General features: G+C 41.2%; 1 protein-coding gene across 1 annotated transcript in view; it reads left to right on the top strand.

Annotated features, from left to right (window-relative positions):
• LOC145418542 (protein misato homolog 1-like) overlaps positions 1–27,666 on the top strand; it is a 43,422-nt gene that overhangs the window by 2,011 nt on the left and 13,745 nt on the right. The window contains exons 2-7 of the mRNA XM_080286910.1: positions 1,618–1,762; positions 4,853–4,933; positions 8,264–8,510; positions 11,152–11,447; positions 13,673–13,849; positions 25,625–25,756. Coding sequence (XP_080143036.1) covers positions 1,679–1,762; positions 4,853–4,933; positions 8,264–8,510; positions 11,152–11,447; positions 13,673–13,849; positions 25,625–25,756 — 1,017 coding nt within the window. The 5' untranslated portion in view covers positions 1,618–1,678. The remainder of the gene's footprint in view (positions 1–1,617; positions 1,763–4,852; positions 4,934–8,263; positions 8,511–11,151; positions 11,448–13,672; positions 13,850–25,624; positions 25,757–27,666) is intronic.

Raw genomic sequence — 27,666 nt, 5'->3', positions numbered from 1 at the left:
AGTATGGCTTGAAATTGCTCTCTCCCCATATGATTGCATAGTTATGATACTGGGGAACCCTGATAATGTACTAGTCATGAAGGAATGCTATGACAAGGATGTGAAATAACCTGCAATTATGGGCCAGATTAGTGTAAAATGGGTATAGTTTCCATTTACAGTACCAGGATATGATATTGTTGTTACGTATTTTCAGTCAAGCTTTTGAATTCATCCCTGGTAGTTAACCCTCGGATTTATCGAATTTTTGGCTCTATCAAACCAGGCTTCCCCCCAATTAGTTTGATAAAGTGAAGGTCTACTGTATTTAGTACTAAGAAATCAGTGCTGTGGATATTCAGAAACACTTCATTTTTCCAAGATCTGTCACATCCATTTGGGATTATTATGAATTACTTGGGAGAAAGTCATACAGTGGGACCTCAGGGATACGGGACTGAAGTGAGAGGCTGCCAGGAACCAAGCAGTGTGGAGAGCCCCCATTAGGTTACTAAGGCTGATGCATGCAAGCATGTTGGAGCCTTTATAAAAATAATGAATGAGTGAACTTAAGATCATTCCATAAAAACAGTTCTAGGATGGTAATATCTTAATCCCATAAAGAGTGGCCACAAACAAATGTTACTGTGTCCTCTACCATCAGGCTGCCATTTATCCAGTAAACTACCCCCTCCCCTCATGTCTCTCTCCACTCCATCCTTCCATCTCATCCATGGTCTCCCCTTCCTCCCCTCCACCTCATTCACATAGACTTTTCCAGTCATTCTCTCAATCTTCATTCGCTCTACATGGACGAACCATCTCAGTACAGATTTTCTCCTAACACCTTCCATCACATCCACATCAACACCACAATGCTTTGATGTTGTATCCTAGCAGCCAGCAAAGAACTTTATTGGGCCAAGAGGAAATACTGTACCCAGCAGCCAGTGATATTACAGTAACGTCTTCACAAACCTGGCTGAGTTGGTAGAGAGATGATTGTCTCAGTGAATGTGATTTGAATTCCGGTTGGGACAAGGAACAGTTTAACCTTTAAATGATGTGAATTAAATTGATGAAGACTTGACTGATCTATCTATCTATCTGTCACCAGATGCCTTAATCCAGTAAGGGGTGGCCACAAACAAATCATTCTGGCTGGGACAAGGAACAGTTTAAACTTTAAAAGATGTGAATTTCATTGAAATAGACTTGACTGATCTGTATGTATTTTTCTATTGCCAGACGCCCTAATCCCACAAGGGGTGGCCACAAACAAATCGCCTCCCTGTCGCCCTGTCCCCCTGTCCCCTGCCATTTTATTGCCCTGGTCCCAACTCGCATCCCCCTCTCTCATATACCTCTCCACTCCATCCCTCCATCTCATCCATGGCCTCCTCCTCCCTCTTCTCCCCTCCACCTCACTCACATACACTCTCCTCGTCAGTCTGTCATTCTCCATCCTCTCCACATGGCCAAGCCACCTCAGTGTGTTTCTCCTAACGCTTCCTATCACACGACTGATCGACCAGGAATACAGATATGGCAGTTTTAGATCAATTTCAAATGGACAGAGTATAGTAAGTAGCTTAACAGCAGCAAGTGTTATTAATACTGTATACATTATTTCAGCAGCAGTAAGTCTGTGAGTCCCCACCTTTAAGATGAGGGAGTGAGTCACATCCTAACAAGCCAGATGTCAACAACCACACGAGAACTGATCACCCTTCAAGTTGGCCATTATGCCAACTTTGTGGGAACACACTGGTGGAACTTGCAGGTCAGTCACTATGGGAGGTTGTCTTTGTACCATGTGGTGTCAAAGTAAATAGAAAAAAATGTTGGTTATTGATTGAGAAGGTGAATGCCGGCCAGTATTATCAGTTATTGATAGAGAAGCTAAAAGGGCTAACTTAATGTTACTGATTATTTGTAGAGAAGATAATAGGGCCAACTGAATGTTATTGGTTAGTGATGAAGAAGATAACAGGGCTAACTAAATGATAATGTTATTGATAGAGAAGGTAACGGGGTTAACTGAATTCGGGAGGATTAAGTGAGAATCTTTCACAAGCAGCAAGTAATTTTTATTTTCTTCGTGTTTATACCCTGTTTTCTCAGTTAGGTTTGTCCCTGCTAGAACCTGTGGGTCAGTAGCCCTGGGTGGGTAGCTTATAATAGGCATATAATAATATTAATAATAATAATGATTATAATGATAATTATAATACCTGTAATAATAATAATAATTTATTTGTCGATCTCTCTCTCCATTGCCAGATCCCTCAGTCCCATAAGGGGTGGCCACAAGCAAATCGCCTCTACAGTATGTCGCCCTGTCCCCCATCATTTCATTCACTTCCCAGCTCACACCCCCCTCCCTCATATACCTCTCCTTCCCATAATAATAATAATAATAATAATGTAATAATATCCAAGTAAAAGAGAGCCTTGATGTGGTAGGGGAGTTTGAGTATCTCAGTGCTGGAGTAGAAAAGACAGATAATGTACAAAGGAAATAGTGGTAGGTGGTGGCAACCATCATCCACTCACTTGATGTACTGCTGCCTACTTCTTCTTGTTCTGTGCCTGCCCTCCTCTCTTCCTATTTCTCCCATCTTTCCTGTCACTTCTTATTGCTTTTCTTTCCTTTACAGGTGGCTTTACATTGAGTGACAAGCCAAATGGTTGCCTGTAAACCAAGAAGCCATTTACAGTGCTGGGTGGTAACCATATAACCAAACCATACGTGATCCCTGCGTGTCAAGAAGTGGGTTGGTGGAGGGTTAGTGCCCCTCCCCGTAAAACAAATAACTCAAAGTCAAATGGCCACCCCTTACAGGATTATGGTGTCTGGTAATAGATAGATAGAAATGGAAAATAGAGTGACACAGGGAAGGAAGGTGGCTGGGACTGTGAAGGCATTGATACTAAGCACTGATATGAATGAGTGAACTGTACAGGGACTGCATGAAGGTGTGTAAGTTCCCCTATTGATATATGGGTTGTGGAGAGGATAGGGAATGTGATAGTGACTACAAGAGTGTATGTGAGTGAGGAGGAGAGGGAGACCAAGAATGAGATGGAGGACTGGAGTAGAGATATATGAGGGGAGGTTGGTGAGTTGGAGGGAAGGCAGTCAAATGGCAGAGGACAGAGCAACATGGAGGTTATTTGTTTGTGACCACCCCTTATGAGAATAAGGCAACTGGCAGTAGATAAGTAGATAACATCAGACTTTGGTATTGCATGAGAACAAAAAGTTAGGAGTAAGAATAGTGGAAGTGTGAGTACTGAGCAGTGTGTGTGTGGAGTGTGTAGTGGAAGTGGAACTGGAAGTATTGAGCAGTGTGTGTGGTGGGTGTAGAGTGGGTAGGATTACAAATACTGTTATGTAATTCCCAAGAGATGTGGAGGAAGGCAGTCTCTTGATAATAAGAGTACCTGGAGAGGAGAGTGCCAGAGGAGGTTTAGCTGTGTGGAGTGCACGGTGAGAAAGAGATTTATTAAGAGAGAATATGTGAGTGAGATGGAATGAGAGAGGGGGAGAGGGAGACTGAGGATGAAGTTTAAGATAGGAGAGGAGAGGTACAGCTTGCCTACATTTTACAGTGAGAATGTTTCAAAAAATTCAGTGCATAACTATATATTGTACTGTATATTGACTAAGATGTAACGTGGTTTCAGTGTGGATATTTTTTTTTTTTTGTTCCTCCAAGGGTCATTCACCCAACAGTGTCTAAAAAGTAGTTTTCAGTTCACCACAACTAGTAATTTCACTGCTCTTCACTTGCTGCTTACCACTAAAATTAAGTTCAAATATTAGTTTCCAGCTCACATAAACTGGTACAGGTAGTTATTTCACTTGACTGCACCTCAGATACTGCATGACTTTCAACACCACTCTATTGTCCCATCACTGACACTAACACACCCAATAGTGACCAACTTCAAGGGCCTTCTTTGAACAAACAGGTGGCTGTAAACTTGTGTGTTGGGGTTTGTATAAGCAGAAACAGCAATTTTACATTGACCAGTGAGGCATTGTACAGGATCATAATCATCGTATACATGACCAAAAATGCTATTGTAATACTGAAAATAAATCCTAAATTTTTCGTCATGTAAGCAGTTCATTACATACCAGTTCACTGTATAATGTGTGTTGGTCATGTATGGATGAGAATGGTGTGCATTGAAGAGAGGGCAACTTGATGGCAGACAGGCCAATGTGGAGGTGATTTGGTTGTAGTCGCTTTGTTGGTATCGTTTTGGCCTCAGCTTTGTCTGAGTGTGAACCCAGTGAACTGCAGGTTGAATTTGCCCTTGTCCAGCATTCTACGATCTTCCTCATGTAGGGGCTTGGGAGGCAGCCAAGGGATGTTCATACATATAAATGGATAACAAAGCCACCTGGCACCATCAGTGCCACCACTTGAAGGCATTCCCACCAGCACCTAAGCAGTGTGTGTGTGTGTGTGTGTGTGTGTGTGTGCACTATATTTATATACAGTACAACCTCCCAGATTTGAACATCTGATTTCCAAAAACTTCAGCTTTACCAAAATACTTTTTCATGCCATGGGAGTGTTTTGATATCACATGTCCTCTCACAGTCAGTGAACATGTGAAGACAAACATTATTTATAGACAAGTATAGCGGTAGATGATATGTTATGGATACAACATACCTCCCAGCATTTACTCTTCATGGTACTGTAGGCTGTTTGTTTGCATGCTTTTTCCATGATTACCGCAATGATTTTACTTTATAAAATGTTGCATTTCCATAAAGTCTTTGGAATCAGGATTTTGGAAGTTCAGATTTCAGAGTTTGTGCTTTGCCTTAATAATTGTTTTTCTTTTGCAGGAAGCCAGCTTTGTGTATGACAGCACTAAATCTACGGACCTGAATCATGACTTTCTATTCAGAGAAGGCCTCACTCCTCAGGTGAGTCTATGCAGCACATTGTAAGTACCATATCACATTATTGGTTTTATACCTAGAGATTAAGATATTTATTTACATTTACCATAGGGATTAGGGACTGAATAGAGGCTGCTAGAGATAGAGCATTGTGGAGTCATCATTAGGTGACCCAACAATGCATGCAGGCATATGGAGCTTTTATTAATAAAATGAAACAATTCAACAGCAGTTTTTTATGGATCTTTGTCAGGCTTTAGCAGTTTTGTGTAATTTTGTAATTGTTTTTTAAAGATATTTGTACCTTGCCTTTTGTAACCCTTGTTGAGAGCAAGTAGCCTCTGTGAATCTGTTTTTGGCCAGACTATTTGTAGGTGACATTTGATAATGGGAGAAGAACGGTTAAGAGAGCTGAAGATATATATAAGAACAGAGTAGCCTGGACATATTTGGTTATGACCACTTCTTGTGCAAGAGTTGTTTGTTGTTGAGTAACCCTAGTTTGTCTGACCAAGCAGACCCATCAACCACAGGCAAGCAACTGCCCCTGCAGGGCTGTCCCTTACAGTGAACTGATGTTCTCTTGCAGTAGACAGTGTCTCACCACAGTGAAGTGGGGAAAAGAATGTTAAGGTTTGGATCCCCTATGGATGTTGCATTTACATCTCTTTACCCAGTTAACAGGGGCACCATAGCAGGCATGGCATTACCCCATTACTGTATTTGGTTATCACCCAGCACTGTAAATAGTTTCCAGGGTTGGAGAAAACCATAGGCTTGCCTCCCACTGTAGAGCTGCCTGAAGTGGAAAGAAGAGTGATAAAAAGTGACAAGAGGGATGGGTGAAACGGGAAGAAAGGAGGACAGCACAAAAGAGAATTATAAAGGTTTCAGTGTATAGTAGGCCCTCATTGTAAGTAATTTACTTATTTTTTAAATTTAAATGTCAGGGCCAACTTGCCTAGCCCTGGGCTCCTACGCTTCTCATGGGGCAACGTAGGATTGGATGATGGATGGATGTTATGTCCACAGTAAATAGCAGAAACACTTCCCATTGAAATTCATTTGCTACATGTAAAGCTAATGTGGCATTTGTCCTGGTTAACAGTAACAGTTGTAAGGAAAAATTATGACACTTTGGATCACATCCCTGGCGTATTATGAGATCTTATTATCCTCTCTGGTGAGGGACTCCTTCATGTGGTGGGTAGCAGTGTCACTTTTATAACTGGTCTGTTCAATTGCCTGGTTAAACAAATCTCCCTCAGCAACTTCCATATCCCTTAAAAGGAGATTTGGCATAAAGAATATTAAAGAAATGATGCAGAGTAGTAGGTTGAGATGGATTGGACATGCTGAGAGGAGGAGGGAGAGATACTGTCTGAGAAGGATCACAGGTATGACTATGGAGTGGAGAAATAGAGGCAGACTGAGCATAACATGTGGTGAGATCCTGCATTGACATTTCTGAGCAGAACTGAGTTGGGAATGACTCACTATCACCACACAGGGAATGCTGCCCTCAAGTGAAAATACCCACACATGTCATACTCTTTTAACTCTAATTTGGCTCAGCTATTTGTCCTTCTGTAGCTTATTTGATGTAGTAAGGAAAAACAAAAACTCTTGTCCCTTGCATTTCATCATGGCCTGGTACCATACAGCACACGCATATTATAATGATTGCTTCATGTGGAATTATTCACTTATATGATGAGTAAGAATTTAGAAACTGTTTGTTTAATAAAAAGTTTTTAGCTTATATGATCACTGTGATCTTCATAGCACTTCCCCTGCCTGGTTTACTTTTTGTAAGGTAGTTTACCTTTCCTGAGTAATTGTTTTATAACTAAAGTAAATTGGATGTCATATGAGGCTTGCAGCTTGGCCTGTGCAGACCTTCATTGTGCCTTATACGAGATCTGCAGCACGGCAGGGATTATGTGTAGGATAGAATCATCTGTGATTTTGCAGTAGTCAGTCTATTCTGTCTTACTGTTTCACATGAAGTACAGTATGTACCAATACTTTTTTGATCAGCTCTGCTATCTACTTATAAGTATCTATTGCCAGATGCCTTAATCCCATAAGGCGTGGCTAAAATAAACTACCTCCATGTTGCTGTCCGCTCTGTCCTCTGCCATTGACTGTTCTCCCTTCAACTCATACTCGCCCACCATCATATACATCACTCCATCCCTACATCTCATTCTTGGTCTCTCCCTACTTTTCCCTCCCTCCCTTTCTCCCTCCTGCCCTCAGATGCACTCTTCTAGTTAGTCTCTCATTCACCATTCTCTTTATGTGGCCAGACCATTTCGAAGTATTTCTCTGAACACTTTCAACGCTTTCACTCACATGCACAGTCGCGTTCAGGAGAAATGATACGCATCTACTCATTTTGTGTACTATTGTATCCATTGCTGGTAAGATTTTGAACTAATTCTCTCACTTATTGGCACATTGATGATCAGTGCATCAGGCAGTAAGTGAAACGGTTCCTTATCTCACCAGCAGTAGACTCTGCAGTAGATAATATGAGCAGATGTGTATCCCTACTTACGAGTGCAGTTGTACATCTTACCTGTATTAGAATATCAGACATACCTCTTATTAATGGCTAATTAGACATAAAGTGAGGAAGTTGGGACCTCAGTCCTTTTTTTTTTTTTTTTTTTCTGGATTATATTTATCATATTTAAAAGTGGTTTAAAAACTTAAAGATAAATTGTAGGACACACATGCTAGTCATACTAGGCTTCTGTTTAATTTTCTGACTAATGTTTTAGTCTGCGTCTTTGAAATTTTTCTTTATTGGATAATCTAGTATTGATTACTACTGGAATAATTGGGATATGATTCATCAGTCAAAATATTTCCTTGACTATGATGTTTACATTGTGTTGACATGTTTTAGCTATGCATTTTTTTTTTTAAATACCATATTGGTGAAACTTTGCCATGTAGCTCCAGCACCACTGATAAGCCACCAATAAACAACTGTTTTTTTTTTATTTTTATTTTTTTATTTTTATTTTTTCAAATAAATTATGACTGTGTCCTTACTGTTGCCAACCTTACATAGGATGATGGGCTTTAATTCAGTTTTTATTCTTGTCCAGCATCCATCCAAAGCTAATGAGTTCCCAGGGGATTAGGTGGGTGTGTATGTTTGTGTTTGTGTTAACTTGGAGTTTGAGTGTAAGAGTGCCTGGGAGTGTTGTGTAGGGTCAAGCACTAGGCTTTCGTCCTCACACCACTTGCCAGGTAATACCTCCCAGGGCTAGTGATAATCATTCACCTACATTTGTACATGCCTCTGCTCATTGTAATAATTTTTTTTTTCTTTTCAAGAGGCAAGAAACATACACACCACGAGTATTGTGCATCGACGTGCAAGGTAATCTACACACTTTATCTGCCCGTGGGAGCCTGTACACACCTGTGCGTACAGACCCGTCTACCAGTGAGGCGGCCTGGGATGGACCTGTGGACTTGATACATCAACAGCCGCTGGAGAAAAACCAGTATTTGATGGACCTGGAGCAAGAGGATGCACGATACTTTGCACCCACTGATGAAGATAAAGATATTTGTTTAGGTAAGCTGATTGTTGTTCAGTGTTACCCTATGACACTTTTATTACTCCCTTTTGGGAGTTTTGAAATCTGGCACCAGGCTACTTGTCCCAGACATTGAAGGCAGGAATGAGCAGTGACTTATTTCTTAGTGTCATTATGTGAGCAATTAACCCTAAGTAATAGTTGGGTTTAAACCTACTATGGGATGTGTCCAATTGGAATGCACCCACTTGATAATGATACTGTTTTTACTCGGACTTGGCCTAAAATTTCCATCTCCCTGTATTGAATAGTGAGTTGCAATAAGAGATACATGCCAGACTATGATCCCAGTCATGATGAAGGGTTATGGAAAGGATGTAGCAGGGCCGGATTAAGCTAAATAGGGGCCTGAGGCACAGATCAGCTTGGGGGCCCCCATGCCTAACATATTGTATATGTACAGTAAGCAACAAGAACAAAAAATAAATTGCTTGTTACTACTGTTTATTCAATAACTAAAGTCCACAGCTTTTGGTAACTTAAACACTTTTCTTTCTAGAAAATTCGTCAATGATATCATCAAAATTCAACCAACCCTAAATATATATGTAAATTACAGGAACAAAAAATAAATCATTTGCCTGTTCCCAGCATATTGGTAATTTATCAGAAGAAAATCAGTTGCTTGTTACTATTGTTTATTCAAAAATCGAAGTCCACAACTTTTGGTAGCTTAAACACTTCTCTTTCTAGAAAATTCTTCAGTGATATCAAAAATCAACCAACCCCAAATGTACATGTAAATAACAAGAAAAAAGATTGCTTGTTAGTGTTGTTTAGTCCAAAAACAAAGTCCACAACTTTTAGTAACTTAAACACTTTTCTTTCTTTCTAGAAAATTCTTCAATGATATCATCAAAATTCAACCAACCCTAAATGTATATGCAAATAAGTCTATCTATCTATCTATTGCCAGACGCCTCAATCCCGTTTGGGGTGGCCACAAACAAATCGCCTCCACGTCGCCCTGTCCTCCACCATTTCACTGTCCTGGTCCCAACTCACACCCCCCTCTCTCATTGCAAGAACAAAAAAAAAATTACTTGTTACTACTGTTTATTCAAAAATCAAAGCCCATAACTATTGGTAACTTAAGCAAACACTGTTCTAGCTTTCTTTCCAGAAAAATCTTTAATGATATCATAAAAATTTGATGTCATATATTTTTATCCAAAGAATCTGGGGGCCCATTGGAGTCTGGGGGCCTGAGGTCAGTGCCTCAAGTGCCTCATGGTTAATCCGACCCTGGGATGTAGAGCTGTAGTATTGTCTCGGTGCCATTGAAGTATGTCAAATAAATGCAAGAGAACAAAAACCTGGCCTAGTTTAAGGTAAAAGACTGTAGGTATATAATTGTAGGCTAAATAGTTACCAGGTAATGCAGCAAAAGTGCATCCCAGGAAAATATTTGGCATGATATTCAGTATAAGGTCACCTGAAACCACTGTATTGAATGAGTGGATTTGAACTGTTAGTGATATATTTAGCTACCAGTATAGTACAGTCAGCTCCACTTGTAGACACTATTGGAAGTGGTATGTTGAAGTTCTTATTTGACATCAGCTTATTTGTTTATGTTTTACTTGAGCTGCAGTCTGACCACTGTAATGGGGTTGTTCCAGCACAGGGGGCATGATGTAAAATAATGTATCGGTGTCTCAAAAGACCTCTAACATGCCACCACCTGTTGTACGTATAACTGTGGATTGTTGTACAGAAAGTTCTCTCTCTCACACACACACACACACACACACACACACACACACACACACACACACACACACACACACACACACAGTCCATTATACAATATGCACCAAATATAAAAATTTATTAAACATGTTAGACATGAGCAAACATGGCTTTTCATCTCTCTGTCATGTCAATAAATTCATTGTGCTCGTGAAGCAAGTCTCTCAGTCAGTAGATAGAGTTACAATAATAAAACACACAAAAACATAATTATAAACACATTAGAGAAAATAATCTCACAGTCCAGAAGGCAACAGAGAGCAACACATGGCGAATTACAAGAACAGCATTGCCATGCAACGTAAACATTGAAGAGCATCATAATACTGCCACGGTGTGTGTCAAATAGTTGTGTCAACATGATTTATGGTAATATTTGACATGTAGTATCATATTATACTTACAGACTTGATCAGTTTCATGAGTTGTTACTGAACCCATAATCTTTGTTGAAGTTTTGACAAATTAATATACAGAACAGAAAATATTGGGGGGCTACAGTCCCCCTATCCCCTCATAAATTATGGCCTTGGAGAAAGATCAGGATGATGATGATGATGATTCAAGTTTCATTCTGTCTTTCATTGTTTACAGATCCTACCTCAACCCACCTTTTGTTGGAAAAAAAGATCGGAGCGATGATTGATAAGAATGATAGTTGTCGTGCTTCTGTACTAAATGATGATGATGATTGATATTCTCTCACTTGTGCACTTGTTGGCAATAATTATAATGATGATGATGATGATGATAGTTCTCCCACTTGTGCATTGATGAGATGATGATGATGGTGATGATTAATAATAATAATAATAAAATCAATAATGTTGGTGCTGCTGCTGCTGATGATGTACTTTTTTCTTTCAGATGATGTGAACAACACCAGTAAAACAAAGAATGACAGTGTACCTTCATCACAGAAAATATACGACCTCTCCAAGTCCGTCAAGGTCTGGTCTGATTTCCTGCGGCCTCACTTTCACCCGGATGCCATCTATCTCCTAGACAGTATAATGATCCAGGGGGCCAGGGGGGCCGCGGAGGAGGGGGAGGAGGACCTGTGGAGTTTTCCGTCTGGCTCGGCTGTCTACTACTGTGAGAAGGTTGAGGAGGAGATTACAGATCGCATCAGACGGCTGGCTGAATCTTGCAATAGCCTTCAGGTGAGTGCTGTCGGTATTGTAAATGATAATTATTATTATTATTATGGTATCATTATTATTATTGTACTTACTCATCGCACTACCCAGGTATTAAAGAACTTGGGTAGTGTGATGATGAATAAGGATGGAAGTTTATAGGGTGAAGTGCTTGAAAGGGTACAACAAGGAAGAAAGGTTGCTGGTTCCTTGAAAGCAGTGACAAGAAACAGGGAAGTGAGCATGGAAGTGAAAATGTCACTGCATGACAGTAATTTGATACCAACTCTAATGTATGGAAGAGAAGCTTGGACCTTGTTGGAGGGACACAAGTCAAAAGTGAGAATGAGTTATTTGAGGAGCCTGTGGAGTCACATGGAGAGACAGACTGACAAATCAGGAAGTGAAGGAACGTTGAGGTGTGGATGTGGATGTGATCGGAAGCGTTATGAGAAACATTGAGATGGTTTGGGCGTGTGAAGAAGATGGAGAGCGAGAGACTGACGAGGAGAGTATATGTGAGGTGGAGGGCTGGAGAGGAAGGGGGTGGCCAAGGATGAGATGGAGTAATGCATTGGAGAGGTATATGAGAGAGGGGGGTGTGAACTGGGAGCAGGAGAGTGAAATGGCAGGGGACAGGGTGATTTGTTTGTGGCCACCACTTATGGGATTAAGGGGTCTGGCAATAGATAGATAGATAGATTATTAGTGTTGTCTGGACGTTGCTACTCCTCACCCAACCCTAGGGTGGGAAAGGAGGTCCGGATGATGATGGTGATGATGATGATGATTGTCGTTGTTATTATCATTAATAATCATTATTATTTTATTTTATGCATTAGCCTTCAGATGGGTGTTACTGTATTAGCACAGTGAGAATATTTTAAGATGATAACTATTATTATTTATTATTATTATGTTGTAGGTGGGGGCACTCACCATCCACTCACTCGATGTAGTGCTGCCCTCAGGTGACTGTCCTTTCCTCACTTCCTTCCTTCTTTCCATCCCTCCTCTTCTGTCTGCAAGTGACTGTATACTGAGTAATTAGCCAAATGGTTTCCTGTACACCAGGAAACATTAACTATGCTGGGTGGTAATCATATAATATCAAATTTTGGTGCCTGGTGGTTTAGTGGGTAATTACAGGGTTCCAGTCGGATTGAGCTGGTGAAAGTTTATATCCAAGGGGTGGTTGGGGTTGATTGCTCACATAATGCCACTCGGGGATGAGTGAGGCTGGTCACTCTCATCTCAAATGTCAGGACCAACTTGCCTAGCCCCGGGCTCCTACGCTTCTCATGTGGCAACGTAGGATTGGGTGATGGATGGATGGTTTTAATATCATTTTTTTGCACTTTTTCATATCCAAGAAAGAGTAGGTTAGATTAGTTTTTTTTCATAGTAGCAGGTTAGGTTAGTTTGTTCATCAGTTCGGTAATCTGTTAGGTTAGGTGAGGAGGGAAATATAAGTAGGTGATAAGGAAGGAAAGGCTGATGAGAGAGAGAGAGAGACTGGAATGTGATCATCCTGAGAAAATCAGACTTGGCACCTAGAGCAGTTTGCAAAACTGAGATACAGAACAGAAATCCATGACCAGGACCTTTTAGACATGATCTCTACCCCTGCGTGTGTGTGCCTGTAACTGAAATAGGAGTCGGGATCATAAATTGAATAGTTGACCGTTTTAGTGTGGTGTTTGGGTGCCTATTTGTTCCTGTAACTGAAATAGTCAATTGAATGTTTGTATGTTTTAGTATAGTGTTTGGGTGCATTGGTGGTCAGTCATGTGTGAAATTACTTTGCAACTCATCTGATTTATGCCTTGAATGAGAATCAGAGCCACCCTGCTCATATGACAATAAAAGACAAAACAGTGACGATGATGGTGATGATGGTAGTGGTGATGTTGATGGTGGTGGTGGTGGTGGTGGTGGTGGTGGTGGTGGTGGTGGTGGTGGTGGTGGTGATGATGATGATGATGATGATGATGATGATGATGTATATTTTCAGGGGTTCCGGTTGTTGAGTGATGTTCATAAAGGGTAGGATGATGATGATGATGATGGTAGTGGTGATGTTGAAGGTGGTGGTGGTGGTGGTGGTGATGATGATGATGATGATGATGCATATTTTGAGGGGTTCCAGTTGTTGAGTGATGTACATAAAGGGTAGGATGACGATGATGATGATGATATAATTAGGACTGTGATGCTAGTAATTTTGATGATGTATACTGTATTTTCAGGGGTTCCAGGTGCTAAGTGATGTACATAATGGTATGGGAGGCGTGAGTTATGGCATTCTGCAGCATATATCAGATGAATATGGCAGTAAGGATTCCCTAACCTTTGCCACCTCACCCCCACACCTCCACCCAGCCACACCACAGGCCAGGACACTCACACACGCAGCCATAGTACAGGTAACTAACTACACGAGGTTTTTATTAATGCCATCAAGCTTGTATGAATGCCAGCCATCTGAATTTTGTGCAGAATCATAAAGTAGGAACTCCTAAGCTACAGCACGGCACACCCTCCTTTGATGATGATGATGATGCTTGTAAAAAAAATAATCCAGAGCATAATAATTGATCGTATATTGAGTCAGTTGTTACATGGGTTCAATTGGGATGTTTTTACCCTAGGGTCCCCCACCCAGCAAAGTCTAAAAACAAGTTTCCAGCTCATCTAAAGTGGTAGGTGTTTCCCTTCACTGCATTTCACTGCAAAAGGCCTGGGATGAGTTCATACAATATGTCTTCAGGGATAAGAAGTTGAATAGAGAGGCTGTTAGAGATTGTGTGGTGTGGTGAGCCACCATTGGTTGACAAAGGCTGATGCATGCAAGCATGGTGCGGTCATTATAAACAAACGAGCAGACGAATGTAATATCTTGAGTGGAACTTGTTACTTATTATATTTTCCTCTCTCTCTCTCTCTCTCTCTTTCTTTCTTTCTTTCTTTCTTTCATTCCAGTCATATACAGAGCTGAGTCAGTGTTCGAGTGTATTGGTGCCGTTGTGTCTTCGTCAGAGTATCATTGACTTCGAGGCTCCATGTCCTACCTTCTCAGGCCTCACATTCCAGGTCAGTGTATTATTATATATTATGTGTCTATATTATTACATTCTATATTTATGATAATATATACAGTATACTGGTATACTATCATTGTTGTTGTTGTTACCCTGGCTTATCTGGACACTGACCTGGTGAACTGCAGGCTAAAATTGCACTGCTGCAGTCCATCATCCTCTTTTGGGGAGACAGGAAGGGATTTGAGGGATGATTGTGTCAGCACACAGCAGAGCTGCCAGATAATATCAGTGTCATCACAGTAATGCTTCCCTCTTCAGCACTAGTTTACTGTACTGCCTTACAAGCTGTGTTTATTGTACTGCCTTACAAGCTGTGTTTACTGTACTGCCTTACAAGCTGTGTTTACTGTACTGCCTTACAAGCTGTGTTTACTGTACTGCCTTACAAGCTGTGTTTTCTGTACTGCCGTACAAGCTGTGTTTATCTGTACTAGCCAGTATGATGTGGAGAGTGCGTATGACAGAGTAGACTGACATGGAAGGTGGCTGTGTCAGTAGAGAGGTGATCTGCTGTCCCAGTGGAAACGGTTCGAATCCTGTCAGGGGCAGGGAACAGTCTAAAGGAATTAAATTTTTTAAAAACAAACCTTACTGATCTCTCATAAGGGGTACCAGCATGTCATAAAAACACCCCACTAATACCAGTCCACTAGTCCTGTATGGGACAGCCCTAGCATCTATGATGCAGTTGCCAAAATCCAAATTCCAGATTTTCCAAAAGTACTGTGCCAGTTTTCCAAAAGAATTTTGAGTCAGATTGCTAAAAGATTATTGTTAACTCCTACACCGCGGGCTTGTTTACCAATGACTTGCGTGTCCCGCGGGGTTATTTGGGCTCCGACAGACTCTCAAAAAATATTTGCCAAAAATCAGTTATTAGTCCTAGAATAATAAAATTACATATGCTTATGGCACATACCTTCAGCTTTCTCCTGGAATGATTGTTGAGCCTTCGTCGGTTACCGTAGGACTTGTGGAGACCTCTGAAGTTGGGTAACGAAGTCTCCACTTTACACTTCCCGACAACCCGTAATATGATTACCACAGCCAGATACAAACACTATAAACACTATTCTACAATTTTCAAGTAGTTTGGGATCCATACTAAAAAAAAAAAAAACACTGTGAAAGCAATGGAAATTACGAGTGCGTCTGATCGTCGCACTTGCGCTAGTTCGCTCTAGGCACTCTGTCATTTATTATTCATAAAACCCCTCGCACTTTATATTTCTATTACTATATAACACTTATATATATATACAGTCTTTATCCATAAGTTTCCTTCAGTAGTATTAGTTTATTGTCACTGTAGGGATTCAATTTCTTTCAGTAAAATACGTAACATTCACTTTCTCGTCCTGTATACTAGCATTGAGAGTGAATGTCACTTTCATCTTCACTCTCATAACTCATAGCATTCAGACATGCTAGAGTGAAACTTTCACTTTCATTACTCCTAGGGTATATACTCGTATTCTTATAATACTACTCATTTACATTTCTATTTACGTTCTCTATTTTATTTATGTTATTTACATTTCTATTTTATTTACTCTGTGTTATGCACTGTCACTTGAAGTAACTTATAAAACTATTTTCCATTGTTCACGTATATTTACATTCATTACTTTCACTTGCTGTTTACACATTATTTACACATTATTTACAATTCCACTTGCACTGTTTTACTCAATAGAAAGATCGTAGTCACTCTTTTATCAATTGTCAGCCCTTTACCTCTTTCCACACGAGGTTTAGTAGGGGGTAAAGGTCACAGGGCCCTTTGCATGGGGGTGAAAAAGTCCTTGAAGTCAGCAAGAAGAAACATATGTACCCCCACTTCCGAAGATGAGAGTAAACTGATAACGGAGGGCCGGGTGAAGGCCTACTTAGGGGATATTCAGTGCTACCAATATTAGCTCTTGAAACAGCTATGTCTAGCTCTGAAATGATTGGCAGGAAATTTAGACAATACATTATAAATTAGGTAGTTCCAGGTGAATGTAAATATCACTTAGGCTTCTCTCTTCCCTCCTTACATGTATATTTATTACGAAAATAGATTATATGGCATATTTCAAGGGGAAAAAACAGCGAAAATTAGCGAACGAGTGCATGTGAGGTGTTGTCAGGTGATAATTAGCCAATTCCAGGTGTATGGCACTCTCACTTACCTTATTTCTTTCTAATGAATGAGGGTGAGATTTGGAAGCTTCCGGTGTTGCTGTTTGCTGATGATACAGTATTGTTGCGTGAAGATGAATGGGAGTTGCAAGGTTTGGTGAATGAATTTGGGACAGTGTGTAGGAGGAGGAAGCTGAAAGTTAATGTAAACAAAAGTAAAGTTATGGTGTTTGAGAGGAATGAAGTCACAGAGTGTGCAGTGAGGTTGGATGGTGAGGATATGGAGAATGTGAGTGCATTCAAGTACTTGGGTAGTGTGATGAGTAAGGATGGAACTTTGGGGGATGAAGTACGTGAAAGGGTACAGCAGGGAAGAAAGGTTGTTGGTACACTGAAAGCAGTGATGAGAAATAGGGAGGTGAGTATGGAAGTTAAGAAGTCACTGCATGATGGTATTGTGATCCCTACCCTGACGTATGGAAGCGAGGCGTGGACCTTGCAAGAGGGGAACAAGTCAAGAGTGAGAGCAGTGGAAATGAGTTACTTGAGAGGAGCATGTGGAGTGACGTGTAGGGACAGGTTGATGAATGAAGAAGTGAAGGAACGTTGTGGGGTAGATGTGGATGTGGTTGAAAAGATTAGGAGAAATACACTGAGGTGGTTTGGACATGTGGAGAGAATGGAGAATGAAAGACTGACTAAGAGGGTGTATGTAGGTGAGGTGGAGGGAGGGAGAGGGAGGGGTAGACCGAGGATGAGGTGGAGGGATGGAGTTGAGAGGTATATGAGGGAGGGGGGGTGAGTTGGGGGGAGGGGAGTCAAATGGTGGGTGACAGAGTGACTTGGAGGCGTTTTGTCTGCGGCCACCCTTTGCGGGATTAGGGCGTCGGGCTATAGATAGATAGATAGATAGATATATTATTTGGTATAAGAATAGGACATAGGGCTTATTTCAATGGATGAAATCAGTGAAAACTTCCAGGGAAGATTTACTTAGTGTAGCACGGCCGGGCAGGCGAGAGGATAGGGTAATGGAGGGGGGGGTAGGGAGGGGAGTCAAGAACGGGGAGAAATGGCTAAATTGTCAACAATGGATGGGAGTACAGATGAGATTAGGAGTGCTGACTAGTGTTGGACATTGGCAGTACTGATAGATGATACTAGTACAAGCCCCCACTTGGAAGCCCGGGTGAATTCAAAATAACACAGAATCACAAAAGCGACGCCCCACGGTATGATCCCTTGCTCCCAAGCATCACGAAAGTGATGCCCCGCAGTTAAGGGGTTAAAGAATATATTAACCACCAAAAAAGTCTTGTTTTAGCTTTCAGGGTCACTGCTCTATTAAAAGAAATGCCACAGCGGCGTACAGTTATGCGACCCAGCTCAAGTGAACTAACTTGAACCACAAGATTGATTTCATAAGTTTTGTTCAGTGTTTCTGTCTTCAGTGACAAAACTTAATTGTCATTGTTCATTGCTGAGTTTTCAAATCCAAACTATGAAACCCATGACTCCGGGATAATATGTAATAGCATGGATGCTGTGTTGGTAGATGGGGGAGCTTACCATCCACTCACTCGATGTGGTGGTGCCCTGGGGTGTCTGCCCATTCCTCTCCTCCATCCTTCTTTCCTTCCATCCTCTCCTCTCTTTCTTTCCTTTATTCTCTCCTTGTCCTTCTGCCTATGAGTGACTTTACACTCCCTCTTCTGCCTTTCTTTCCTTCAATCTTTTCTCTTCCCTCTGCCTGTGGGTGACTCTACATTGAGTGACAAGCCAAATGGTTTCCTGTACTACGCTGGGCGGTAACCATATAACCAAATTTTGGTGCCAGGTGGTTTAGTGGGTAATAATGCCACTCCAATCGAATTGAGCCGGTGAAGGTTTATATCCAAGGGGAGGTTGGGGTTTATTGCTCAAGTAATGCCACTCAGGGATGAGTGAGGCTGGTCACTCTCACCTTAAATGTCAGGACCAACATGCCTAGTCCCAGGCTCCTATGTTCCTCATGGGGCAGCTTAGGATTGGATTATGATGGTGATGATGGATACAGTGAAGATTTAAGGGAAGGCCAAATAGGTGGGTGTCAGTGCACATAACTGATGGGAAGATAGTTTCGTTTTTCCAAAAAAAATCAGTTTTCCAAAAGCCTCTTGATCCTAACTTTCTCAGATTTTGGGAATTTAACTGTATTCAATATGGACAGTGGGTGTTAGCGCTGAAGAGGTGTCATGTGAAGGTGTGTGATATGTAGGAGGACTGCTGGGTCTAAGGGAATAGTCTGTTAAAGCCTGTTCCCAAAGTTGAAAAAAAAAAAAAATTATAATACAGTGGAACCCTGGAATTTGTACGCCTCTCTACTCGTGCAACTCGGTTTTCGTACAGCCTTTTCGCCCAAAAATTGTTCCAGTTTTCGTACAGTGACCCGTTATTCGCACTAAGAGATGCGGTGTCGTAGGTGCCACATGGTCACCAGTCTGGCTTTGTCTTCCGCCAGCTATGCATCAGTCATACAGGCTTGATTAAACTTTGTGATGAATTACGTACAGGTATTTTCGTTAGAAAATTGTACATAATCATGGACCCCAAGAGATCAGTGAGTCAGCTGGAGCTAAAAGTAAAGCAGTGAGAACAACAATTGGGCTGAAAAGAGAACTTACTGCAAAGTTTGAAAGTGGAACCCGTGTCTCCGATTTTGCCATTCATTATAGTATGGCGAAATCTACTGTTTCATCCATATTAAAGAACGGATTAATGTAAATTACATTGTTACTTATGGAAAAAAATGATTCGGTTTTTGAACAATTTGCAACTCATACAGCCTCCAGGAACGAATTGTGTACGAATTCCGGGGTTTCTACTGTATATATTTTAGATGAGAGACTGTTAAATGCTGTTAAGAGTTTGTATTGGTGTGCAGGGATGACAGTATGTGAACCAGGTTGTTGTAATTGAATGTTGGATCAGAACAGAGATGTATGAGTCTCCATGGTTGATGAGTTTACAGTAACCCCCTGGTTGTCCAATGCTACGTTACCCAACAATTGTCATTAAATGACAGAATCTGGCTGGTTAAAGCAATATCCCTGTTTTACAGCATTAACCGACAAAGCACAGGGAAACCAAATTGTTCAAGTCATCTACTGCTCCTTGCCACAGACAGTGCTTGCCAAAACAAAGCCCTGCCTACCCACTCAGCCTCAGCCACACACAGGAGACTGTCCAGTACAGGTCCATACTAAGTTTGTTAAGGAGTTTGTGCCATTTGTTGCCACACCAGGGCTCTTGCAGGGGTTTATGTTGCATTCCCTTATGCTGGCATGTGTGTGAATGGCTCCTCCTCCTACCAAGTGTCCAAGGAATGCCCTGTCTCTTGAGAAGAGGCGGGAGATAATCTGGCAATTCAGCAAAGGCTGGTCAGTGAATCACATGATAATGTACTGTGATGTCTCCTCTATGCCACCATATGGGAAAAACAACAAAATCTTTTACAGTACTACAATATAGTGAGTACAGTATGCAGTAGCTGTATGTACTGTCTATCTATCTATCTATTGCGAGACGCCTCAATCCCATTTGGGGTGGCCACAAACAAATCGCTTCCAAGTCGCCCTGTCCCCCGCCATTTCACTGGCCTGCTCCCAACTCACACCCCCCTCTCTCATATACCGTAAAACGCCATAACTTCGGACATTTTTTATGTGTTTTAATGAATAACTCCTTGTAGAATGGTGCAATTTTATTCCTGTTGGTGTCATGTGGTAGCCAGGGAGAGTACCTACTAAATCCATATATTTAAAAAAATTAGCCAAGCTAAACTTGTGCTCTTTTTTTTTCATTTTCAAGTGTCCGAAGTTAGGAACAAATTTTCTAATTTCGGACAGCTCTTCCAAACTTCGGACATCCATGTATTTTCCCTTTAAACATGAGAATGGTAAATGGGATCTATCTCTGGACACACTGGCCAAACTTCGGACACTTGAGAAGTTTTTAAAAAATGTAAAAAAAAATATTGGGCACTCGTGACCAGAGTTATACATATATATAGAGAAGTATCCCAAAATATCTTCTTTTTGGAGCTCGTAATTTCATATCACATTAAATTGCATCATATCACATTGTAGTGAGGTATTCTGGCCGTAAATAGAACTAAGAACTATTCATGAACTTTTTGAGATGAAAAAATAAAATAAAAATGCACTGCATATACCCAAAACTGTAAGAGGAACTGTCCTCATTTTCCTAAACAAAACTTCACTTAATTATCAAGTATCTACCTCACTGACTCAACAAATGCATACCGAAATAACATAATATGATGTTGAACATTTCTTACAGGTTCTAAAGACACACACACACACACACACACACACACACACACACACACACACACACACACACACACACACACACACACACACACACACACACACACACTGCTGTCATCAACCATTGGGTATACAAATGTGTGAGGTGTACCCTGAACATGTTTGAGAAACCTGACATGTATTTCTGGTTTTACCTTAACAGTGATAGCAATATAATGCCTATATCTGTCTTTGGTATCAAAGGGAACCCTCACAACTACCCAATCTGAGGGAACAACTTTATCCCCAATAATCTGGGTAGAGGTGACTGTCAGGGGAGATGCTTGTGCTTCATGGTTGGGTGCAGATGTGGAAGTGGAAGGCTGTGCTGCTATCTCTGCTGTATCCTCTTGTGGCTGCAGTGGCTGGGGTTGTGGATCATCAACTTCACACTCTTCATGCTGGCTCTCTGTTTCATTTTGTAGTGCCCTTGTAGTAATACTCATGCCCGGTGACACATTCAACCTTTTCTTTCGCCTTGGTTTTGCTATAGCTGGACTTGAGCTTGACTGACTGGTTCCATGCCTCATGTCCTTCAACAATTCCAACACTGAGCTGTCTAAGGCAGTACTGGTAGATGGTCCTGGTGTACCAGTATCAGCTGTATCTTGGATTGAATCTTCTGGAAGTCTTGAGATGGATTTCTGTGGATCAAGAGGATAAATGCCGCACTTCCTAAACCCACTACGTAGGTTGTCAGCAATGGTCCCTTTAACTTTATCCACCAGTTCGGTCAGTAGTGCTGGGAAGCAGTCTTTAGGTAATGAAGCACTAAGCCTACCAACAGTAGTTTTCTTGAAGTTCTCGAGGATCTTACGCCAGTGCACTTTTAGAGGCCGGAACACAGCAACATTGAGAGGTTGTGTCAAGTGCGTGGAGTTAGGTGGTAAGAGAAGAAAGGAGATATTATGTTTCTCACATGACTCAATAACATTGGGTGATACATGGCTTGCCAAGTTGTCTCCTATAATGACAACTCTACCTGTCTTGCGTTTAGCATAGGGGAGGATAATTTTGTGGAACCAGTCATCGAATGAACACGAGTTGAACCATCCACTGGGGGACCTATTGTATAGTGTTCCAGGAGGGCCCCCTTCAGTCCATGTATCGTGAAGATGGATGGCTTTATACACCACATATTGAGGGAGTAACACACCAAATGCAGTTCCAGAGAACATAATAGATATTGAGGATTTTGTTGAGTTCATGATACTCTCTGGATATTTAGTGCCCCACCTCACTGTGACTTTCTTTTTACCTGGATCATCAGTAAGATTGGTCTCATCAAAATTTATTATGTTCTCTGGAGGCACACCTTCTAATGATTTTTTCAGGTTACTGTAGAACTCGGCTAGCATGGCTCATGTCACTCTGGCTCTGTCAGTCTTTATATTCTGGGACAGTCGTCTACTAAGGGTTTGTTTGTGGCGCTTGAAGAAGGAATGGGCCCATTTAACACCAGGTACATTGTTACTGAATCGTGACACAACAACCCCTCGTTTGTCTAAATATGCTTTCACTAACATCCTCAAGTCCAAATTGTCGAGTGGGAATCCCCATTCTGCCAATGTGAGTATTCTCTGACACACCAGTAACTCTTCATCATGGCTCAATGAAGTAATATGTCCCACTTGTTTGCAATGTTTATGTATCAGGTAATCATGTAATGTGATCTTTTTTAATTTATATTTTTCAGCTGCTTTGCGCACACTCATGTTCTTGTTATTTATGTCATCTTTAGCCTTTTCCAGGGCACTTTTGGACACTTTACTTGTGTAGGCTCTTTTCCTCTTTATAGGAGATTTCACTGTTTTAGCCATGTTTTTCTGTTTATATAATTAGCATCACTTTACCATTAATATTATTGTCTGTCCGAAGTTTGGACGTTATTTGGCTCAAATAATTTGTCTGTCCGAAGTTAGGAATTTTTTCTGCAAAATAAAGAATTATTCATTAAAGCAGGCATAGCAAGATTATCCATGCATATATTTGGAAACAGTTTACTTCCCAGTACTTACAGCACTTTTCTACATATAATCGTACTGTTCACTTTTTTACAATTGAAACTGTTTGTTCTGTGTGAACAAAGTTTTGCAGGGTAAGAAAATTCAGTTATTTTTTCCAATGGATTCACAAATTTTTTTCATCCACACATATTCAAGCTAGTTTAATAGGATTAATACGTAATAGTCTTAGAGGATTACCCTACCTACCCACATCATTATTTTTTGCAAATATCGCACTCTCTTCCAATAAACTTGAATTATTACATTTTTTTTGTGAAATGTCCGAAGTTTGGACGCCGTCCAAAGTTATGGCGTTTTACGGTACCTCTCCACCCCATCCCTCCATCTCATCCTCGGCCTCCCCCTCCCTCTTCCCTCCTCCACCTCACTCACATACACTCTCTTCGTCAGTCTTTCACCCTCCATTCTCTCCACATGGCCAAACCACCTCAGTGTGTTCCTCATAATGCTTCCTATCACATCCACATCCACACCACAACGCTCCTTTATATTCTCATTCGTCAACCTGTCTCTCCATGTGACTCCACAGGCTCCTCTTAAATAACTCATTTCCACTGCTGTCACTCTTGACTTGTGTTCTTCCAACAATGTCCAAGCTTCACTTCCATATGTTAGAGTTGGTATTACAATACTGTCATGTAGTAACTTTTTCACTTCCATGCTCACTTCCCTGTTTCTTATCACTGCCTTCAAAGAACCAGCAACCTTTCTTCCCTGCTGTACCCTTTCAAGCACTTCACCCTCCAAACCTCCATCCTTACTCATCACACTACCCAAGTACTTAAACGTACTCACATTTTCCAGTTCCTCACCATCCAACCTCGCTGTACATTCACTGACTTCACCTCTCTCAAAGACCATCACTTTACTCTTCCCTACATTCACCTTTAGATTCCGTTTCTTACACACTCTCCCAAACTCATCCACCAAGCCTTGCAGCTCCCCTTCGTCTTCACTCAACAACACAGTATCATCTGCAAACAACAGTACAGGGAGTTTCCAAACACTATCCTCTCTCACCAGGGCCACTCCAACATCCACTACCCTACCTTGTACCTCTTTTATGTATGTACTGTATTACTGTAAAATGCTGTACCATTCTACTGTACTTGTCTTTCATTTATGACATTACTGCATGTCTATTTTTTCAGCATGAATTACTACTAAGTACAGTATACTGTATGCACAGTACATTAATACTGTACTACAGTATATAATATACAGTACCATGACCTATCATCTCATGAGGACAACTATTTAGGGTTGTTTTTTCTGTGTTTGGATAGTTTTACGGTGCAATACAATGTAAGGTTCTTGTAGGGGTTAAGTCCCTCGTGGAGATGGTGGGGGTTTAGTATTGTATTATCCGAAAAATGCATTATCTAACATGGCTTTGGCTGAATTATGATGGATAAATGGATGGACTACTGTATACTGTATATTGTATATGGCTGGTGTTATAGAAATGAAATGCAGGGTAAGACAGTGAATGTGGGTTTGTTCCTAGTGAGAGAGGGCAGGGTATGGCCCTTGCCTGTACTGATATTTGCTGGTGGTGGTGAGAATTAGTGGGAGTTGCAAGGCTTGACAAACAAGTTAGGGAATGTGTGCAAGAAATATTTGAAAGTGAACATAGCAAAGAGTAAAGTTTTATGATTTTTGAGAAGAATGATGTCATAGAGTGGGTAGTAAAGTTAATTGGTCTGGAAAGTAAGGACATGAATGCTGTCAAGTATCTAAGTAGTGCAGTGATGATGGATGATAGTTTAGAGGTTGAAGTGTGAGAAAAGGAACAGCAGAGGAGGGCTGCAGATACATTGAAGGAAGTGACAAGGGACAGGAAAGTGAGCATGGACGTAAGATGACATTACATGATGGTATTGTTATTCCCATGCTAATGTATAGAAGTAAAGCTTGGAATTTGTTGGAAGGACTGCAGCCAAGAATGAGAGGAATGGAAGTGATTTATTAGAGAGGAACATGTGAAGAAACATAGTGAGGCAAAACTGAATAAGCAGGTTTATAAGCACTGAGTTGTTGTTGAGTGTGTGGATGAAAGTGTTAGGAAGAAAACCCTACCTAAGTACTGAAAACCATTTGGCCTGTTACTCAGTGTAGAGCCAGCATACTGCTGACTTCAGGTGACTGTACTCTCTGTTATCCTGCCCACTCCATTGCTAGAGACAGTAGTAGGGTGTTGCATGATGATTGATGATGATGATGATGATGATGATGATGATGATGGAAATTGATGATGATGATGGAAATTGAAGATGATGATGATGATTGATGATGGAGATTGATGATGATGATTGATGATGGAGATTGATGATGATGATGATGATGTTAATGATGATGCAGCTTGATGATGATGATGATGAATGTGATGGAGATTGATGATGATGATGATGATGAATGTGATGGAGATTGATGATGATGATGATGATGATGATGCAGCTTGATGATGACAGTGATGATGGAGATTGATGATGATGATGATGGAGATTGATGATGATGATGATGATGATGGTGAATGGGTAGTAAACACTGGCTAAAGAAGACTAACAACTTTTCAGGAGTCCAATGCATACTTGAGCAGCAGTGTCCTTGGAGCCTTCTTGGAGACGGCCAGCACAGTGTATCGTACCCGCACCGGCCCTCTTCCTGTGTCTGCACTTGCACACATACTTACACTGGGAGGACGCAAGGTTAGTTTCATTTAGTGTTTGTTTTGAAAAGTGTTTGGAGCCATGTGCAGAATGTTTTTATTTATTTATTTATTTTTTACCAATGGTGTGGAGCCATGATTCTGGAAGCTTGAATAGTGAGTAAATGGTAATGAGGCTTATTCATTTGGACAGACTTTGTTTAGTATCTCATGCTATCAAGTTTTCCTGGCTTTCTAGACCCTACCTCACTCCATCTTGGTATGGGAAAGATCTTGATGATGATTGTGGTGATGATGGGAAAGCTTTGTAACTGGTGGTATGTGTTGTGTGGTTTACCTTATGGTGACTCTCAATGCTGCATTGTCTCTGGCAGCATCTTTTATCAATTCCTTAACCATGAGGTAGTTAAAGAATGTCATCCCGGCTTCACAGACCTGCCTCTTGGTGCTGTGCTGTCCACAATCACATTCATAGGTGTGTTCGCTCTGTGTTCATCCTCCATTCTCTTCACATGTCCACATTGCCTTAGTTTTCCCCTACACATCACCAGTGCCACCAATTGGCTACTTGTGTTTTTCGGCCTACAAGGAAGTTGAAAACACCAACATTAATAATTTTCAGTGTACCAGCATAAATGGCATCTAAAATAGCTAAATATTGTGCGAGAATAACTTTGACCTAAAATTAAATGCTTGCTGGATGGTGTTATGCTTCGGTTTAGCTGGAAAAAAAGAAGGGAAGGGGCAGTTTCTTAAACATCAAAAAGATCTTCAGTCTTCAGTGCTGTCTGTTTTCTTATATTATGGCTGCATTGAACCATAACATTGTTCAGCAAGTAGTTGATACTGCAGAATTAGTATGCACTGAGTAGTCGTGAACAGCACGGTGATCTTAAGAGAACTGAGTGAGCGAGCACCACTGCTGGCTGCGTGATGTCATGCTTGAAGATAGACATGTTTTCGTCCAGCCACGGTTTGACCTGTTGTATTCTTTTGACCTTGGTTGAGGTGACGTGCTGTGAGTACATGATGTGGTGTGAGTAACACCTGGTTCCTGCCTACACATGCCTTCCCCTCCCCCCCCCCCGTCTCTCTCTCTCTCTCTCGCTCTCCTTATTCCACTTTTTCTAGCTACAGTACCTAATTTCCCTTTATCATTGAGGTAAGCAATGGGGGTCGACAGAACGATTATTTATCTAAGATTGCAGAGAACAAAAGGGAGGCGGAGGAAAGATTTAGGAAGTGGAGAGATGGCATGGGCCACAAGGGCTTAAGAGTAAATACAGATAAAATGAAGGTGATGGTATCTAGGGCTGGTGGCAGTACTGTCAAATAAGGGGGAGAGTGGCCATGTATGATTTCCCACCAGGGTGTGGGAAATAATTCCATCTTATGCAGTGTATGTGATAATAGGATGCATAAGAGATGTAGTGGTGTTAAAGGTAGACTACAAGATAATGCAGTATATGTGATAAGTGGATACTTAAGAGATATAGTGGTATTAGAAGTAGACTGTTGGATAATGCTAATTTCATGTGTGCATTGTGTCGGGGAGAGCAGGTGGAGATTGTCAGGTGTGAAAGGATTGATCTTGCTGGTGAGTCTCTTGAGTGTATGGAAGAGTTTTGGTATTTGGGGACATGTTGTGTGCTGGAGGTGAGGCAGGAGCTAGCCCTGTGGCTAGAGTGAGGAGTGGTTAGAAGAAGTTCAGGGTGCTGTTGCCTCCCCTGACATTGAGAAGACTCTCTCTCTCTGGACTAAGGGATCTTTGTATGTGGCATGTTTTAGGAGTGTAATGCTGTATGGTAGTGAGATCTGAGCAGTAAAGGAAGAGGATATTCGCGGGCTCACACGAACAGAAACGGCGTGATTAGGTGGATGTGCAGTGCATCCCTGAGTGTGAGGCCTGGGGGGGTCTGGATTTACGATGGAAGAGCTGAGGTAGGTTGG

Source organism: Coenobita brevimanus, chromosome 115 (genome assembly GCF_032717465.1).
Source record: "Coenobita brevimanus isolate Jiangsu-jjx chromosome 115, ASM3271746v2, whole genome shotgun sequence".
In the NCBI taxonomy this organism is placed as follows: Eukaryota; Metazoa; Arthropoda; class Malacostraca; order Decapoda; family Coenobitidae; genus Coenobita; species Coenobita brevimanus.
This window is presented reverse-complemented; position numbering and strand designations above follow the sequence as displayed.